General features: G+C 38.2%; 1 protein-coding gene and 1 pseudogene across 1 annotated transcript; one reads left to right on the forward strand and one right to left on the reverse strand.

Annotated features, from left to right (window-relative positions):
• Window positions 1-1,878: 1,878 nt before the first annotated feature.
• On the reverse strand, window positions 1,879-17,889 carry FAM98A (family with sequence similarity 98 member A). Its single transcript, XM_032172654.2, has 8 exons — window positions 17,723-17,889; window positions 13,564-13,712; window positions 10,285-10,419; window positions 6,543-6,727; window positions 5,451-5,531; window positions 4,773-4,889; window positions 3,745-3,912; window positions 1,879-3,659 (listed from the first exon to the last, which is right to left on the reverse strand). The coding sequence occupies exons 1-8, from the start codon at window positions 17,773-17,775 to the stop codon at window positions 2,994-2,996; spliced, it is 1,554 nt and encodes a 517-aa protein (XP_032028545.1). The 5' UTR covers window positions 17,776-17,889; the 3' UTR covers window positions 1,879-2,993.
• A 2,685-nt stretch (window positions 17,890-20,574) lies between these two features.
• On the forward strand, window positions 20,575-20,818 carry LOC116481061 (V-type proton ATPase subunit e 1-like; annotated as a pseudogene).
• The last annotated feature ends 296 nt before the right edge of the window (window positions 20,819-21,114 follow it).

Raw genomic sequence — 21,114 nt, forward strand, 5'->3', positions numbered from 1 at the left:
TTTTTCGCTTGTTTCTCTAAGAAATTCTCATATGCCCTATTCCAGTAAATCATTATTTACAAGTTAAGGTTAAGAATGTGTAGAAGATCAAAAGATACTCTCTATACAAAACCTAAGAACTTTAACATAACAATAAAACTAACTGGTGGTTTGAAATATCCTGTTTCTAGAGAACTTGATCTATGTTCCAGAGAAAAAACTCAATTCTTTTATGGTTTCAGAATGGGGAGGGGCGGGGGAGGAATAGCAAACTCTGGTAAGGTTCCAGAGAAAAAGGAACACTTATACACTGTTGGTGGGAGTGCAAATTAGTTCAACCATTGTGGAAATCAGTATGGCGATTCTTCAAAGAGCTAAAAGCAGAACTACCATTCGGCCCAGCAATCCCATTACTGGGTATATAGCCAGAGGAATATAAATCATTCTACCATAAAGACACATGCACGCATATATTCACTGCAGCACTATTCACAATAGGAAAGACACGGAATCAACCTAAATGCCTGTCAATGACCAACTGGATAAAGAAAATGTGGTACATGTACACACCATAAAATACCATATAGCCATAAAAAAGAATGAGATCCTGTCTTTTGCAGGAACATGGCTGCAACTGGAGGCCATTATCCTTAGCAAACTAACACAGGAACAGAAAACCAAATACCACATATTCTCACTTATAAGTGGGAGCTAAATGATGAGGACCCATGAACACAAAGAGGGAAACAACAGATAGGGGGTCTACTTGAGGGTGGAGGGTGGGAGGAAGTAGAGAAACAGAAAAGATAACCTTCGGGTAGTGGGCTTAATACCTGGATGATGAAATAGTCTGTACAACAAACCGCTGTGACACAAGTTTACCTATATAACAAACCTTCACACGTACCCCGAACATAAAAGTTTTTAAAAAAATAATAATGTTGGGGGAAAATCTAGTTTGAAGCAGGAGCTGCAGACTTCAGAACTATCAGGGAGAAAAGTATCATTTGCGTTCTTACATGCTTATATTCGAAAAAGCAATCTATCAACCGTAAAGATAAATCAAAATATTTTTCAAAAGAATGAAACCTGTATTCATTAGCTATATTGTGGAGTCTGAGGCTACAAAACAGATCAAAGCAAATACTAAATATAAATACATCCTAAGATATGATACATTTAAGATATGAAACCTTGACAATTTTATTTTAATAGGAAATCCTATATAAACGTAATTACTTAACCATTTAAAGAAACCAACACAACATTCAAGACAACTTAAAACCTTAATTTACTTTAATGATAAAACACTTGAAATTGTCTTCAAATTTGAACATTTAAAAATAATTGTAAATGTTAGCTGAAAAATAAACAGGTAAAGTTAAAAGGATCAACGTGGGTTTTCAAAGATGGTTTTAGTTATCAGAAGAATGTGCTTATCTCAGTAGCAAGTAGATTATTTTAAATGGCATGACATGAGTTGATTCTTTGAAAAAGCCCAATTTAGTAGAAAGGAAATACAATTTCTCTTTTGATAAACACATTTATATTTTGTTACTTCCTTTTTTAAAAAAAGTCCCCCAATCTTAGGAAGAACAGAGAAGCAAATAACAAAAAAACCCCAAAAACTTAAGACATTTTTGCCTAGTATGTGTAGCAACAGCTACACCCAGTGGCCAGAGATGAGTAGTGACGGTTTCTAGCTATATTATTATAAAAGGAAAACCTGGAAAGAGCCATTTTTCCATTTATTTAAGGTTTTAGGATAAAAGTCACCTTTCACTAAAATTAGGTTTTAAGGAAATACTCAAGAATCTTTGGGAACAAAAGCCTTAGCTCATCAGCTTGACGCCAGAGTCCAGAATAATTCAGTAGCTAAAATAAAACTCAAACCAAAGAGAGAACTTAACAGATACTTTATTGCTCACCTTTCACACAAAGCACACCTCCAGCCATTTTCTTTCACAGCTTGACAATGTTTACATGTACAAAAACCCAGCAAGAAGCATCATGTCATGTAGATTTCAGTAAGGGAGAATGTAAAACATCAACTCAGCCAGGCTTTTGTTTTCTGCAGCAATAATAAAGGGCCTCCTGCACTTAGCAAAAATCTGTCTTAACTTTGTAGTGCATTTCTTCCATTACAAAAAAAGTTACCTGCCTAAAGCAAACTAACTTGTATTTGCTGAGCCAGTGGTATTAACTCATGCATAAAACAAATTTCGGTTTGCTATTTCTTCTAGCAAATTTCAAGTAAAAATAAGGTTCAAGGAGGAATTTGTTTTGGATGGATGCAGGTCAGTTTGAATTGCTATACTTAACTAAATGCCTACATGTACTATAGGTTCACAACTTAGTTTGCTTTTATAATCTTTATGAATTTTGGCCGTGTTCAAGGTTTTCAGAGTTGAGCATATGATACAGTATTCCATCAACAAAATAAGGCTACTGAATGTGCTATCTGCAGAAGAGCTCATTTAATAGGAACTGACCTAAAAGTTCCATCATGAAGCACATGTGGCATAAAAGTCAACTGGGGGCAGAACTGTGCTTGGAAAATAGGCATTGGAATACTTTAAGCAAAACACATATAAATGGTTATTCATATGAGGAAGGTTTCCTAGTAGTAAATCTAAAAAAGTCTAGGTGAATCCTCATTTTCAAAACTGCATATTGAAAACATGAAAACTACTTATTCAAGTAATTTCTTCAAAAAAGTATGCATGTTCTGACTGTGGAATTAGTCTACTGGTCAATTAAAGGCAATTTTAATCACCTTTTAAAAAATTTTTCATAGAAAGGAGAGATGTTATGTGTTTCTCAAATAAACGGTATTATGTAAGTCCAATAAAAAAATCTAACAGAATTGAATGAAGACCTACAAATGCTTATGCCAAGCAGGAATCTGCCTGCCACCTGTGGTCTCACATTAATTCAAAATAGGTGCTGAATTCAGGATTCTGAAACTAAGTTTCTATTACTTGAGCTCTAGCAAAATGTAAGGTTCGGTAGCCTCAACTAGTATAATGTCTTCCCTGTCCAAATCCAGAATGATTATACTGATAACCTCCATGCTGGAAATGCTGTTCAAATTGACCCCCTTGATGGTAATTCTGGCTCCCTCTTCCTCCCCAGCCTCCTCCCTGGCCTGCACGACCACCTCGGCCTCCACGACCACCTCGCCCTCCACGACCACCGCCACGATCACCATGGTGCCCGCCATCTTGGTATCTATTGTCCTGCTGGTAGCCACCACCCTGGTATCCACTTCCTGTATATGAAGATGTTTGGAAGCCACCATAACCTCCGCCTTGATAGCCACCACTGCTGTGGCCACCATGATAGCCACCTGGCTGGAAACCTGAATCTCGATAACCACCATCTTGGTAGCCACCTCCTCCGCCACTCCCTCCATCTGTCCAGCCTCCTTGATGCTTATTTCCTCTTCCTCCCCCTCGGCCACCATGGTCATAGCCACCACGTCCACCTCTCCCGCCTCCTTGTTCATGACCTCCTCGTCCTCCGTATGAGGAATGTTCATAGCCACCTCTCCCTCCTCCTCGGCCTCCTGTTTGCTGCTGGGGGCCATCTTGCCTCTTCTGCCACGGTGGCATCTCTGGGGGTGGAGGTTCGATTTCATTGGGTCTACCACCTCTGTCGGGCACCCTGCCCATCAACACCTACAGAATAGGAAAGATATTTTAAACTTTTATTTTATGAACAGAAATAAATGCATTTGGAAAAAATTAAAGGTACTCTAATCACCTTATTGATGGCACAGGCAGTCTTTTCTCTTATAGAGCCGCTGCTTGTCCTTAAAATCTTTGACAAGTCCTGCCTTGCAGCCAAAAGATGGGCAACAGAAATAGTACTTTTAGGGGATAAGACCGAACGTTTCGGCTGGTAAACCTTGGCTAATTTTTCTGTCTGGCTCTGTTGAAAGAAAAGTGTTCAAAGAGAAACGTCAGTTTTCAAAATGACATAAGAAACACATATTAAATAAGTTAAAGGTCTCCAAAATATCTGATAATGATATTTACCAGGCTCTAGATGGTAGGAAAAGTTATATACTCACTATTGCTCCTACATAGTCAAGAACTACCTTAAAAGTACAGCTGCCAGACTTGTTGACACAACAAGGAGTGACAGGGACTGTGGGGGCAGGGGTGGAGTGGGAGGGTGTCCCTTTAGGGTTATGAGGCCAACATAACAAAAAGGTTCCCCCATCACTGGTCTCAGATCAAACATACTCATTTTCTCTATTTAAATATAAGAATATAAAGCTATTTCAACAATTTTGCTTTTTTAATTTTCCTATCTTTGGTTTCCATGAGGTAATAAATATCTGCTGAATGACCAAGGTCTTTACCTGGATTGTCTCATTTAGCTGAAAAAAAAACTTAAGTCTTACCAAATTCTCCAATTGTCTATAAATCATACTAAATCCAATATTTCTAACTTCTATTAGCAAATTAAATTGTTTAAACAAGTAATTTGAAATCTATTTATTATTTTAGTAATTTTCAGAATAACTCCATTTCTCTCACAATAAGAATTTCTCTCTCCAGTAAGAACTGTAAAATTCAGATTTGTTAAAAAATAGAAAATTGAAAAATAAATATTTTCATCATTGCTGAATAGTTGAAAGAGCCACTACTCAATAACTCACTAAGGAAAAATCCCTATGTGTGTCTTCTATGTATTTCTCCCATAGTTGCCAAATATCTAAATTGTTTAGATGTTCAGGGATCATGTCAAAAATAGTCTGCTCTTTTAAATTATTTAATGTGTACCTTAGCTCTGTCAGACCAGCCAAAGGATTGTACAGTCACATCCAAACGTTTTATTAGCAGCTTTCTCCGGACTTCATATTCATTGGCTATGGCTTGGTTAATTGCTTCTATCTTTTCCTGAAGCGAAATTAAAAAGACTAGTTAGAATTTAAATCTGCTTGATCCTCTGTCACAAAAGGGCAAAAACTATGTCTGTGTCATTCATAACTGAGATCCCGGCCATTTAACAGTCAAAAGTTCTTATTCCATATAATACACTAACAATTAATGAAATGATAGGTGACAAAAAGCTGATTCTCAAAACATAATGAAGAGTATGTGAAGGACACAATTCTTATTTATCTTTCCCATAATTTACTGTGTGAAGCTCAGCCCAATGAAGTTTTTGGCTTGAAGGCAATCCATTTGGCAACGAGAAACATGCACCATACTCAATTTCAGTTTACTTTTATCAGCTGTGTGAAATATTTACAAAGTATGAGAAAAGTGCTTCTAATCTTACACAAATAAAATTATTCTGCAGAAATCCTGAGAGTCACAAAATGATTCTAAGGGTGTTCAACTAGAAAACTATGTATAAGAAAACATAATTTAAAAAGCAGAAAATGTAAGTGTTGACATGAAAATCATAAACTCTATAGTTCTTTACAAAGTTTACTCAAGATGATTACTACTCACCCAGTGGGCTGGTCCCATTGGCTTCTTCAGTAAAGGCTTTCCCACATGATTAGGTGGAACTTTTGCTAATGTTTCCTTTAACTGACACAAAAACATAAATAAATGAATAAAAACTCTAAAAGTAAAACATCCTCATCTTCCCAATTCCCATATCTTGCCATCAAAAGAAGTTCCTGACAGAGGCAAAGGTGGAGGATGTTTTGAAATGCAAATGTAAAAGACCCACAAGATAAAGACACTCACTGGTCCCACTCCTCACGCCTACAGAAGTCCTTCATTGCACCTAGAACAGTGCCTGACAACAGTAGGCACTCAATGAACATTTGCTGAATGGATGAATGAACACACAGGAAAATATGGACTATGGATACACTGCTGCTCCCCTGTAGAGTTCAGCCAAATTTGTGCATCGTGGTGCTGGTCTACCCCACAATGCAAATGTACCAATTCTTAAGAGTCCAGCAGATAAGCATATAGGGAATAACTGTGTTGTAACAAATACCGTTCTCTTCTACTCATTTTTGTTAAAATCACTTGTTCCTAATTAATTATATAGAAAATCTTAACTGATAATGTGTGGTATAAAAATAATTCTAATTTCTTTTCACATACTAGATTATGTTAGCAGTCAACAAATCTATTTTGTCAATTAAAGCATGAGGTTTGAAGTGACTGGTTTAAAAAACAAAAATATTGATATCCTTTTCTGTCCAGTCAATGGGGAGGAGGGTGGTAACATTTAATGATAAAGAACTTAAATTGACTGTATCAAAGTTCAATGATAAAATAATTTTTAAGAGGATTGAAATCTTAATCCTTTTTACATTATATCTAGCTTACTTTAGCTTACAAACCAGTGTAAAGTTTCCTTTTTGAAAAAGAAACATGCTAACATGTTTTTAGGAAAATACTAAAATACTAAGTTATCTTTAAGGCATCTAGGATTTAAAACCCAAAACTCATTTCGTAACAATTACTTAATAATATATGCACATTAGGTTCCCATTAAGAGAAATTAAATTAATTGCTTCATTTCAAACAAATGTAGGACCATGCCTTTAATACACTACAATTTGGTACTAAAGGTCTTACTTTTTTTTCAATCCCGCTGAAGAATTGGAACATAGTTATATTGGCTGGAGGTTTGGACATTCCTAGAGCAATACATATGCCTTTCAACTCTTGAAAGACCTCACTACCGCCTCCTTCTTGAGCTTTTTTTGGAGGAGCATTCACACAGAGCATTCTGGCAGCTTCTAGTTCTGAGATGAGGTATGCTGAAGTAAACAAAATAAGATTTCAAAATGAGATACAGCTATAGTTATAGTCATAAGTCTGGAGTCACAACTATATAGACCTATCGATATGTAACTGTTAAAGCTGCAAGAATGGATAAAAACAAGAAAGAAAAACCACTTTTACCTGCAAATGAAATAAGATATAAACTGGTTATGTAATTCAGTTATTTAAGCAATATGTAATGTTTAAATGTTAACTTTAAAATAAGCGATTCTCCTTTGAAACCGAAGGATCGAGGTAAGTAACATCTAAAAATTTGGATTCTTGAATTCTGGTATTAAGGAACCTCCAGAACAGGGGTGGGCATCTGTTAAAAATTTTGCAAAAGATGGCAGGTGACCAATTTTTAATGACAATTAATTTTTTTTTTTTTTTTTTTACTTCTCACTACGTGTGAGCATCAATGACACAACTACCTTGCTCTCTTGTCTCCCAATAATTAGGAGCCTGTCCAGAAGAGGTGTGAAACAACATTTATAAGAAGTCAAAGCTTAACTCACAGGAGAAGCAGGAAGGCACCCCAGAGTTCCTTTCCCATGGTCTCCAATTCTTATGTCGCCCTCTGGCTAATCAAAGAGAGCCCTCTTTCATCTATATTCTTCTCAGGACTCCCTTCCCCCTACCTTCCTCACCCCATTCCCTTCAAAACAACAATAAAATCTTCAAAGCAGTTCTTGGCATGGTTCCCTTTGTGTCAATATCATCCCCTTGTGTGCTGATTTCAGCCTGGTATAATGAGGGCTGCAATCTGCTTCAGGTAATTCAGTTGAAGGTATAAATATTCAATCTCATTCCTTTAACATTCCCAAGGACATTTCAATTTTTATAAAGGATGATTAAGAATCATTTGAATCTTAGGATTTCCGGTTATGTGACAAAGTGAGATTCTTCTGACAATATAACGAAACCAGTTTTGGGAAAAGATATTTTCAAGGCCCTCAGGTCCTATTAGAAGGAGAAAAAAGTCAACTTGTGTATCAAATTTCCTATACCCAAAATGTAATGCTAGAAGGATAGAGGCCATAATTTTGGCAAATCATTTCTGAAAGGCTGCCAACTCCTGTTCTAAAACAATAAATACAGCTAAGTTTCTGGAAAGGTCATTCTAAATGGATTTGACACTGTAAAATCTTAACGTGTTCCACACAGCAAACTGTATTTATGAGTTAAAACGTCAAAACAGTAAAACCCCACCGTTAAGACAACAACCACGGTTTTTGTATGTAAGGTTTCATTAGAACACTGCCACACTCACTCATTTATATATTGTCTATGGCTGCTTTCATGCTATAACAGCAAAGGTATGTAGTTGTGACAGAGAACTTAGGGCCACAAAGCCAAAAATATTTACTATCTGGCCCTTTCAGAAAAAGTTTGCCAACTCTTGTTCTAGAAAATCATATACTATATGATTTAATATATTGGTTCTGTAAATTTGGGATAACATAGTTCAGGTATTCACAAAATTAGGTTACCAATATAATTACCGTGAAAAAACTTTAATTGTAATCGATATGCTCAAAGCACTGGGAAAGGCACTGAAGATAACATTTTTTAAAACATCGAAAAGATGATCTCTTCCAACAATCTAGTTAGGAATAAAGAATATATGCAAAAATAAAAGATGAATAGTTCTTCATCTATTAGGAACTCAGATATCTTACTTAATTTATGTAAGGGTAACACTCTGAGAACCATAAAAGGCCAGTGAAGAGCCAAACAGAGTCCTTAATCTGATACATGAGAGCTTTTCAGCCACTCATTCAAAGGCTATTCTATTTTACCAACAATTCTAATGAGGCTGGTTTGTTTTCCCCCCTAAAATACAATGTGATAAAAGATTCAAGTTAGTGAGGTAAGGGTGCTGGAAAAGTAAAATTATAGCATCCAGATGTGACAATTGATACTTTGAAAGATGAGAAATATTTACACAGACCAAGTCGAAAATGAGTACATGTAGGTAAATGCTAGAATGAAAGAGAGGTTACAAACTGGGGAGAATATTTTAGAAAGGGAGAATCGGCAGAAGCAAAGATAGAGGGAAACAGTGTGTATATATGTATGTATGAAGAATATAAAAAGTGAGTGACCTCTAGATGATTTAGTCATTTAATTGAAGAGCAAATAGTTGTATATTCTTGAAAAGCTTTTGAGGTGATGATAGCACATTAAAATAAAGTCTAGAATTATGACCCTGAGTCCAAAATAATGTTCACTGAAGTCTGTTTAAGAAACAGAAAAGTGTGAAAGGCATTTTATACTTACATTCAAAGTGGTTTGTGTAAGTATCAGTGCTAAAAAGGCCAAACTCTGAACTCTTTGGAAAATTAGCTATTCAGGGTCATTAGCAAGCATTCTACACAGCTATTATCTTCCTATGTAGATAACATATTCTAAGTGCCAAATACTGGTAAGGATAAGCAATGCTATAAAGGAAGAATCAGCTGAGTATACTGCTATTGAATCAGTTACAGAAATTATACAATATGAAGAATATTAAATGAATATGTAAGAACTACCAGCAGCAATATCAGTACCTAAAGCAACACTTAACCTTACGTGCACATTCCCACAATAACAATCATTTGACAGACAAAGGGGAAGTTACAAAAGTGATTCTGGAATAACTTAGTGCCTAAGTATAATGGCTATGAACACTTTTTTTTTTTTAACAGAACCTTAAAAACTGAAGTTGTATCATTTTTTCAGAAACCATAATAGAGTTGTAAAGACAAAGATTTTAAAAATCCTCTGAATTGTCTATCATAATGAGAACTATAATAGCCAGTTAACCAAAGCTTAATGTAAATGTGCTTCAGAATGCTACATAAATTGAGTTAAGACTACAGGTTGTATTTATTGGAAAGTTTATAGAAGGCAATAAAATTTGTGAATCTACTTACTGTTTTTCAGTGTGAAGAGACAAAACAGTAGTATATAAAAAACATGGAAGGAAAGAACTTTTCATAAAAATTCATTTCTCAGAATAAGTACCAGAACAATCCAAGTATTATTCCAGAATATTTACAAACAAAACCAAAATCCCCAATTACCCAACCACAAAGAAATAGCAACAAGACAAAATACTTCAAATTACATTAACCATTAACTGTATCTACTATTATAAATGCTTACTCTCCTCAAAGAAATTAATTTCTAAACAAAATCTCCATTATTTCCATACTATCTTCCTAGTATACTTAAAAATGTGCTTTTAGTCTAAAATGCAAGTTTAATGATCACACACTTGACCAACACTCCAAAACTACCAGTGATCACATTAGGAGAAGCACATCGGCCTGAGTACCATTGAGGCTGAAATACTGAAAGAGTATCAGTTACAAAAACAATAATGCTACCAGTGCACACGTCTACCCTCAGCTCCTAAATTGGAAATTTAAGAAAGTTTTATTTTAAAATGAATTTTGAATTACATCCATAATGAAATAAACAAACAAAAAACCATGGTCAGTTTATTAGTCATGGAAAACATAAACAGAAAATAATAGCTATATTCTAGTAGCCATGAACTTACTGAGCAAGAGGAGGCAGTTCTTCTGAATGAGAAGGCGCTTGGTCACATCCCCAGATGTCAGTGAAAGATACGGGCAATTCATCTCCCCTAGTAGCCCACTCACCTCAAGCTGGAATTCTTCAGCTTCACTTGGACCTTTTAAGAATTAAAATAATCTTATTTAATGATAGTGATTATTTTTCCATTAGCATAACAGTTATTATATATAATTGAAATTGTTAACAGGATTTTCATAACTTGAGTTTCTTTCCCTTCTAATTTATCCTTTCTTACACTACTGCAAAGTTTCTTCTTTTTTTTTTCTTTTTTGAGATAAGGTCTCTGAGGCCCAGGCTGGAGTGCAGTGGTGTGATCAGGGCTTACTGTAACTTCAAACCCCTGGGCTTGAAGGATCCTCCTGTTTAACTCTCCGGAATAGCTGGGCCTACAGGTGTATGCTACCATGCCTGGCTAAATACGTAGAAAATTTTTTTGTAGAGACTGGGTCTCACTATGTCGTCTAGGTTAGTGTCAAACTCCTGGCCTCAAATTATCTTCCCACCTCGGCATCTCGAAGTGCTGGGATTACTACAGGCATGAGCCACTGCACCCAATCTAAAATTTTCTTTCTCAGTGTTCATTAAGTCATTCTCTTATTTGGGAGTCTTTAATGGCTCCCTAATTTCTCCCTCATCTAATCTAATTTTTTTCTGTCTACTTTTAAAGATTCTTCATAGCTGCTTAGGTTTGCTCTTCCCAGCATATTCAGCTATAATCACCTACTTTCCCTCCACAAATATTTCCTGTTTGTGCCAGGCCAGTCTCCTCACTGTCCCATGAATAGCCAGTCTTATTTCCACTCTGTGCCTTCATTTAAGTTATTCCCTGTGACAGATATGCCCTCTACTCTCTTCCCCTCTAGCAAATCCCACCCATCCATCAAAGCCCAGTGGCCTTGCTCCTTGATGAAACCTTCCTTGTACTTGGCTGAAACTTTACCCTCGTACTTGCTGATTTCCTCTCTCTGTGAACCACAAAGTGGTTCAGCATTTAAGTACTGTACTTGGCTGGGCACGGTGGCTCATGCCTGTGATTCCAGCACTTTGGAAGGCCGAGGCGAGTGGATGGTTTGAGTTCAGGAGTTCGAGACCAGCCTGAGTAACATGGCAAAACCCCGTCTCTAAGAAAAATAACAAAAATTAGCCAGTCGTCGTGGCACATGCCTCTAGTCCCGGCTACTAAGGAGGCTGACCTGGAGAATTGCTTGAACCTGGGAGGCAGAGGTTGCAATGAGCCCAGATCACGCCACTGCACTCCAGCCTGGGTGACAGAGTGAGACCTTGTCTAAAAACAAACAAACAAACAAAAGGACTGTACTTATCTCCAGTTGTTTAATTTGTGCCTAACATTCTCAATTAGAAAAAATTTGAAGACAGCAAACATGACTTACAGTCTTGTATTCCCACAGCATATAAAAAAAGGTATAGAGTTCACTGGGTGAACCAATGGAAAAACAAAGCTCTTTCCTCATTATTTTGATTGTTCTCTATTCAATATCACAAAGGGGAAGAAATTAACAAACTCTGAGAGAGTCACTTGATCACCTGAGTCCATTTTCTAATCTGTAATACAGGAAGCCTACATCATGAATATTTTGCAAACTGTGATCTGTGAACCCTTGAGTTCCACAGAGCTCTTTTAGAGGCAGCTGGGAGGATGAGGAGGAAAGAGCTGAGCTAAAGGTACCTCGTCTCTACTTTGTTAGAATACCTTCTAACCTGTTTTACATGTTAGCTTCTGTATCATGTTTCATTTGAGAAAAAGGGGCTCCAGGTTAAAAAGAGGTATCACCTAGTACTGGTGTTTTCAAAGGTTCCTACAGTCTCTGAAACATCTGGTCAAGAGGCAGCATAGCACAGTGTTCAAGCACACCGGCTCAGAACTTGACTACTGTTCTGGAGTTGAAACCAGACTTCAATCCCACAGGTTGTATGACCTCAGGCAATGTATTTAAATTCTCTGGGCTTTCTTGTTAAAGGTGTAACAGTAATAAAACCTGCCTCATAGGGTTGCCCTGAAGTTTAATGAGTTAACACATATAAAGTGTTTAGAACATAGTGAGTATGCAATAAATGTAAGCTGTTGCTATCATTACTGTTACACTATACTCTCCTTAGTAATTAGAACTGAATGCAACTAACGCGTACAGATTAAATATACTAGCATGCAAGCCATCATCCTCCGCAAGCTAACACAGGAACAGAAAAAAAACACCACATGTTCCTACCGCTAAGTGGGAGTTAAAAAATGAGAACAACATGGACACAGGGAGGGGAACAACACACACGAGGGGAGGGTCTGTTGTGGGTTAGAGGGCGAGGGGAGGGAACTTAGAGGACAGGTCAATAGGTGTAGCAAACCACCATGGCATACGTATCTCTAAGTAACAAACCTCCATGTTCTACACATGTATCCCGGAACTTAAAGTTAAAAAAAAAAAAAATGTATATATATATATACATACACATACACACACACTAGCATGCAAGAAGGTGAGCTCTTCAAAATGTGATTATGTGGAAAAAAAGGAATTATATGTATAGCTCTCCATAAGGGTGAGTTAACAGGTAAGTATTTTCCTTGGTCTCCTATTATAGGTTTACCTACAGCAGGAAGGAACCAGATGGTAGAGTGGTAGGTTCCAAGCCTTTGCCTCTTTTGCAGTGTCGACAAACGGTAGTGCAACAGTGAAAACAAAATTGGTAAATGCAGAACAGCTCTCAGATCCATAAATTTGATTGTCCTGGATCTCACTGTGATGTATCTAACGATGCATTCTTATGATAAACAAAATGTCTTAACAAAGTGTTCTCTTTCTCCCCAAGCATAACAGAATAATGCATTTACTCTACATGCTATAGATGCTTCTAGAATCTGGTAATCCTAAAAGAAAAATATCCCAGTATCTAGTTCTAGACATCAATCTAGGATCTTTCTTTTAACATCCTACAAAATATAGGAAGTTCATATATTCTATGCTTGTGGTCTCCATTTTTCTGTATCCCAGTAATAGGGTCTTTTCAGCCTCTACGAATTTTTAAGTTACATGACTTTATTCTGGTATTTCAACTTCTGAATCACCTCTAAAAACAATGGAGGGAAAAAAAATCTTGGCTTCTTTACAAACTTTTTACATTTACAAAAGACTTGGAACTTTCAGCTTTAGTATTGATAATGTTCACTTGACAATACCTCAATGTTATTTTTATACTTTGTACCTAAAAGTGAATGTTTACTTACTGTTAGTTGCTTGCACATTTTCCTCTAGTTTACAGAGCACTCTTAATTCAGACACCAGCCAAGCACAGAGTTTGGTAAACTCGGGGGAACTAGCTCCAGCAGAGACTGCCTGAGAGAGCGCTCCATCTTCCAACAATGGGCCCTTGTAACTAGTGAGCAAGAAATTACATTTCAGAAGAAAATACAATCACACCTAATATATTACAGATAAAACATATCTATGTCTTATTTATATAAGCAATAATTTAATAAAGATAAGTTAGTACTTATCTTTATTTTAAATGGACAAATATAAACAAAATTTAAAACTATACTGAACCATTACAAAAAGCAGCTAAATGGTAGCTGCATTTCAACCTTTCAAAATGTAGGTGAATATCTAACAGAATTGCATATACTACTAAATTATGTCAACTTCTGTACATTTACTAAAAGCTTCCATTGTAAAAAGGTTTATTTTCTTACTGTAATTGAATTGAGTATTAAAAGCAAATTAACAAGTAATAGCTAATTATACTGTAACTTATTTCAGAAATAAAACTTAGGTTATCTTTTCTAAAAATTTTCCAGAAAATAACTAGATTAGGTTTTATTTTGAGATGAGGTCTTGAACTGTCACCTAGGCTGAAGTGCAGTGAAGGTACAAGCCATCAAACCTGGCTATTTTTTTTATTTTTATTTTTATTTATTTATTTATTTATTTTATTTTTTTTTTTGAGACAGAGTCTCGCTCTGTCGCCCAGGCTGGAGTGCAGTGGCGCAATCTCGGCTCACTGCAAGCTCCGCCTCCCGGGTTCACGCCATTCTCCTGCCTCAGCCTCTCCGAGTAGCTGGGACTACAGGTGCCCGCCACCACGCCCGGCTAATTTTTTGTATTTTTAGTAGAGACGGGGTTTCACCGTGGTCTCGATCTCCTGACCTCGTGATCCGCCCGCCTCGGCCTCCCAAAGTGCTGGGATTACAAGCGTGAGCCACCGCACCCGGCCTATTTTTTTTATTTTTTATAGAGATGGGGTCTTACTATGTTGCCCAGACTTAGTTAGGTTTTTAATGACTTCCTTTAAAAGTAAAAACTTTCTGGTTAACCATTTATATCATTTTTATAAATTTAATGACAGTTATGACTAGTAAGACATTCTGGTACCAAAGAAACGTCACGTTAGCTTAATAAATATTGGCAGTTAATAAACTGGTGCATCTGAATCCTAATCCTTTGTAAGTGATTCCAATATAATTTTTAAAAATTTAAAAATGTTCAAACATTCATAAAAAATGACAGTCATAATGAACTCCAATCACCAATATTCTAAAATATAAGATTTCTGTCACTCCAAGTAATCTTAAATACATATTATTCAGATTGCTTTATATTCTCTTAAATATTGATAATAATGCTTACTTAAGATGATACAATAAATATGCTTAAGATAATATAATGTTTAGGCCAGGCGTGGTGGCTCACGCCTGTAATCTCAGCACTTTGGGAGGCTGAGGCAGGTGGATCACGAGGTCAGGAGATCGAGACTATCCTGGCTAATACGATGAAACCCCATCTCTGATTTAAAAAAAAAAAAAAAAAAATTAGCCAGGCATGGTGGCGGGCACCTGTAGTCCCAGCTACTCAGGAGGCTGAGGCAGGCGAATGGTTTGAACCTGGGAGGCAGAGCTTGCAGTTAGCTGAGATCGCACTACTGCACTCCAGCCTGGGCGACAGAGTGAGACTCTGTCTCAAAAAAAAAAAAAAAAAAAAAAAAAGATAATATAATGTTGAGAACTACAGGTATGTTAGAGAAATGACAGTTCTCAATCCCTTTAAAATACGATGATAGGTTTATACAGTATATGCAACAGAATGAACACAAATCATACATAAAAAAACGAGATCACATGTAGTTTGGCATCTAGATTTATAAACTACATATTATTAGACACTGGAATCAAAAGACTAGGCCTAGAAGTTTCTCCTTGTGTTTCACATTTAGACTTCATTAGTTTATTCAACAAGTAGTTACTGAATTCCTACTGTGTGCCAGGTAAGAGATAAAAGATAGTCATTTGCCAGGATCAGTGGCATACACCTGTAGTCCCAGCTACTCCGGAGCCTGAGGTGGGAGGATCGCTTGGGCCTAGGAGTTCGAGACCAGCCTGGTCACCAGAGCGAGACCTCATCTCTTAATAAATAAATAAATAGAAAAGGTAGTCATTTAATTCTAATATTTCTCAGTGAATCCTTTAAAAGTACATTTCAATTAATTAAGGCTGACTTTTAATGTTTGAATGCACCAAACTAAGTAGTTAAGGTTAAAATTTATAACAGTTTTCAGAAAATCCATGGTTTACATTACACTCCATCTCAAGTATTATGTGATTACAATTACTACGGTAACAATTACTTGTATAGTACCCAAAAGAATAAAAAGTTAAAAAAAGGTGGGGGAAAAAAAAAGACAATAATGGGAAGAAACAGCATCCATGGCCAATTCTTAAGTGACCACTATCCATGCAGGAAGACTACATTTAAAAGGTCTACCCCCTTCCTTTCATTCCACTCATTCCACTATAGTACTATAGCGTCATTTATTCCAGAAAGAAGCTTCTAGGACTTCATTTCCTTTCCCAGTAAAGGGACCCTCCTCAGGGCTGCTCACAGCATATTTTCCCAATATCCTGTGAACCCCTCTTCCACCTCACCTTGTACCCTAAGTGCCCAACACTGCCACAAAGCAACTGTTCCTTAAAAAGTCCTAATGAATGAATGGTTTCATGTGTGAACGAGATTCAGTCTGAGATGTCAACTAAAGAGACTATTTTGCTGAATGACTTTAACATATACCCTAATGAAAGAAAGAAGCCCCCTAAAGTCTGGAATATTTATGAAAATTCAGAGCAAATTTCCAAGAAAAGAACAATGGTATTTCACTGTGACAAAGACAGATGATAAGCACGACTACATCGTTCCTAAACATTTCTACTAGGGTAGTAAATTATTCAAATAGGCAGACTTCGGGAATCCTCAAGGTGTTTTTTCCTAAAGAAAGGTTTCTCTCAAAGGTTTCCTTGTCATGGAAAAACCGAAGAGAAAGTTTTGATAAAGAACTTGTTACTTAGAAATACAACTAGCTAAATCTGTACTTTGTTTTGATACCGTACCTGTAGGTAAGTATCTAATCATGCAATGTTTCTGGAACCACATTTAGTCCAAGAGGGTCCACCTTCTCAAGTTTAATAGAGTACACTGATCTGGGTGACCCAGTGAGATAACAAACCCTATTTCCAGCTTCTAGATACTGATGAATTATGGTTGAATAACTATCAGGAGAAGGAGAGACAAAATGCAAAACAAATATGCAGGTTCTTCGTGGGTGAAGACGACCCTGGTCTAATGGGGCTCAACGACGCAGAGTATCACAGAGTCAAAGCAAACTGCTGGTGGTTCCCAGGGACGTGGTGATAGGTTAGATGCACAAGTGAGCTGGCTAGCGGAACAGATGCAGCGCCCATACAAGTGGCTTAGCGAAGCCTGGGTGCATGCAGAGATGACTGGGCAAAGGAGAAATTTTGAGAGAAGTGGGGTGGGGTAGGAGGAGGGGCTCAAGATGGGAGTAGGAAATTTGGAGAACAAGTAGGAAAGCAGAATCAGCTGTTGGGTGATAGGGGGGGGGGCGGGGACAGATTAGAGTATACCTAATGTAATGACAATATTGGTGCAGAATCAACATGGACATGGATATGAGTAAAATAAAGAGTAACATCTTTATGTCCTTCAAAAAAACAAAACAAACAAACAAAAAAACCAACTTTGGCAACCTTTAGAGTTGAGGGGTTAAGGGGTAGGGCAGGAGGATGAAGAGAGGAGAGAAGCTCGGGGAGTGGGGGTGGCGAGAACCAGAGCCCAATGACACGCATGACTGACAAACGCTGCGGGTAGCTCGCCTGCAGGGAGCACTGGGCAGGCCTAGGGGTGTTGGGATTGGAGGACCCCGAGCTAGCAGTGCAGACAGTGGACGTGGCATTAGGGGTGCCGGGGCCAAAGGGAAGCGACAGCCAGGAGCCACGGGGTGCGGCGTGGAGAGGCAGGTGTCTCAGACTGGGGCGCAGGAGGTGTTCCCAGGGGGCCGGCAGCGTGGGGCTTGGGAGACCCGTGCCCTGACAGTCTTACCCTAGATCTTCCAACGACTCCAAGATGTCAGTCTCCATGAGGTCACACTCCATGCTGCTGTGGTATTCAAATTTCCGAGTCGTCAGGCTCCCCTCTTCGCCGGCAACGCGTACACTCGCGCATGCGCGACTTCCCCGGAACTTCCAAATCGACAGCTGGCGCCTCAGCTCCCTCACTGCGCATGTCCGGAGCGTGCGCAAGAAACTTGGTCCCACCGACTGCCCCACCCCTGCCTACTAAAGAATTGCAGGGCCCGCAGTTTTGCACATGCGCGTTACCGGATAGTGACGCCAGCCGCCCAAAGAAGGGCAAGAGGACAGGCTGCGTGGCAGCTGGGCGTGGGGACCACGCGAAGGGGAGCGCTCTCGGCTCTCTTTATTGGGTGTACGCATGTGCGAATGTAGGGGGCGCGGCGCGCCGGGAAGGAGCTTGGAGAGTCTCGGGACTCGGGTGGAGTCGGCTGTGAAACCGAGTCTCTGCATCCCAGATCGGGTGGCTCTTCGTAGGGTGCCGGCACGTGCTAGCCTTAGCTTGCGGGTCATGGAGAAAGGGAGAATTCTTGCACTCCCGTCTTCAGGGCGCGGGTAGAGGGGCCAAGTGCAGACGGCAGATAGCGTGCCATTTGATTTCCTTGTGGCTGCAGTAGCTTTATTTCAGCGTTAGGGATGAGCCAACTTTCCGCAGACTATGGATGTTCAGAAAGTTGGGTCGTTTTCCCCCATGCATTCTCTACCTGACATCTAAAGCCCTTCCCAGATACTAAGCATGTTATTTTAAGGAGAAGGGGAGCTTCACTCCATAGCAAATAGAATATTTTTAAATCCATGTAGTTTAGACAGTGAATAAACTTTTTGACTGTACTGTCATTACTTTTGACATTATTTGCCCGGATGAAACATTGAGTTCACGATGTGTTATGATATCTTGGCAGTTACTGAGTGTGTGCTTAGAAATTATTGAAAAATGAGAAATGTTTTCAAAGTGATGGTGTATTTAGAAAACTATATTTAACCATAAGTTGGCGTACTGTTAAATCGTGTAGGCATTTAATTAAAGAGTTTTCATATTGATACCTGTTGATTATTCTGTAGTTCTCAAGCATTTTTTTGTCTGATGGATAGATGTTTCTATCCTTAGTAGTACCTTTTTCTTTTTCTTTTTTCTTTTTTTTTTTTTGAGACGGAGTCTTGCTCTGTCGCTCAGGCTGGAGTGCAGTGGCGCGATCTCGGCTCACTGCAAGCTCTGCCTCCTGGGTTCATGCCATTCTTCTGCCTCAGCCTCCCAAGTAGCTGGGACCACAGGCGTTCGCCACCACACCCAGCTAATTTTCTGTATTTTTAGTACAGACAGGGTTTCACCATGTTAGCCAGGATGGTCTCGATCTCCTGACCTTGTGGTCTGCCCGCCTCAGCCTCCCAAAGTGCTGGGATTACAGGTGTGAGCCACCGCGCCCGGCCAGTAGTACCTTTTTCAGTTTCCTTATTTTGCATCATCCGAAGTGGGGGTAGGTTTTCTGCACTTACCATGTGCACTTGATATGGCCCATTATGATGCAGTCACCATAAGGCTGTGTGAATATTAGTCACATTCTACAGATGAGGACACTAAGGCTGAGTGGCTTAATAATCTCCAGCGATCTTAATGCCTGTTAAGTATGGAACTAGATTTTGAGATTGAGGCATATCTAAATCCATATTCCTTCTTATTTGACTAGTCAAATAAGGATTCATACGCAGGATGAGAAAAGAGGAAAATTTAGCTAGTTGAATTTGTTTCAACTTGTATATATTGTACATAATTACCTTATAATAATGGAATAATTATTTTCCTCATAGGGTTGTTGAAGGTGCTAAACAAAAAGTCATGCCTAATACAAAAATCAATTTTGAAAGAAAAAGGGTTTCATTCTTGACTCACTTTTGATGGAAGCTGTGTTCAATATTGAACTAATATTGAATATAATATTGTGTTCAATATTAGTGAATGAACGAGTGATGACTTCTCTAAAAGTATTAGTATTCCCTTTCTTTTTTTAAAAAAATCCAGCTTTTGCAGGAATAGTATTCTCTTTCTAATTCACATCGTTAGCTTAAATGAAGGATTGCTGATACGAAATTTTTATATATTATGGTTTAAAGTAATTCTACAATGGCTTTCTCTGCAATTAAAAAAAGCTTTTAAATACTACTTAAACGAAATTGTGTTCCCTACCAGGCAGGCTCAGAAAGAAAGAAAAAAATTGTCATCATTTTAATGGGATCTACTAGGAATATTTTGCATTTTATTTAGAAATTATTTATGTTTATAATGGAACCTGATATCTGAAGACCTCTTTGAAACTGAGTTTGCTAGAATGAAAGGAACAATGATTTGGAAGTGAGGAAGCTATGGTTTTTGTATCAGATCAGTATAAGAAAGAATTTTCTAACACTTTAAGAGTAGTCTTAAAGTGAGTTAGGTATCGTTGAGAGATGATGAGCTTCCTGTCTAGAAGGTGTTCACCTAGAGGCTGAATAATTACTTAAGGGTACTCTTGTGAGAAGGCACACCCACAAGTGCCAGCACACGCCCTTTTACTGATGACTTTGATTCTAGAGTCTTTCTTAAAAAAGAATATAAAATACCAATTTAAAACCCTTCTAGGATCTGGCACGGTAGTTCAGACCTACAATCCCAGCACTTTGGGAGGCTGAGGCAGGAGGATTACTTGAAACCAGAGAGTCAAGACCAGCTTGAGCAACATAGCAAGACCCTGTCTCTGTTAAAAAAAAAAAAAAAAATTAATTAAAAATGACTTCCAGGTGGGACCCAAGTGAGGCAGAGGGGCAGGGGCTGGGAGACCAGCGGTAAGCATGGCATATCAGGGTCTCACCATACCTCTCGTTGCAATGAGCATGTTTTGGGACTTCATTGGTTTCTTCATGCCTTGGTTCATCCCTAAAGGTCCTAACTAGGGAGTTATCATTACCATGTCGGTGACCTGTTCAGTTTGTTGCTATCTCTTTTGGCTGATTGCAATCCTGGCCAACTCAACCCTCCTTCAGACTGCAGTTGAAACATGAAATCATCTGGTATCTGAAGTGTCATTGGCCTTGAGGAAGACAGACTTTACAGTGCTCAGTCTTAACAGTCATGAGAAAAGAATTCCTTCTAGATGCAAAATCCAAACCACACCACTTTTCTTGACTTGCTTATTTTGGGCATCAGCTGCCTTAAACATTCACACCGCATTTGAATGTCTAACACAATGCAGCATTTTTTTCTTCAACTTTTTTATGCTTTAATGAAGTATGTGCCTACTTAACCTAAACTGTGCCAGCTCCTCAAAATGATAATGCACCCTTCTGAGAGAGAAGATGCTTTTCTTCTGAGAAATGTGTTCTTCTGTCCTT

This window comes from Hylobates moloch, unplaced genomic scaffold, assembly GCF_009828535.3.
Source record: "Hylobates moloch isolate HMO894 unplaced genomic scaffold, HMol_V3 SCAFFOLD_13, whole genome shotgun sequence".
NCBI lineage: Eukaryota > Metazoa > Chordata > Mammalia > Primates > Hylobatidae > Hylobates > Hylobates moloch.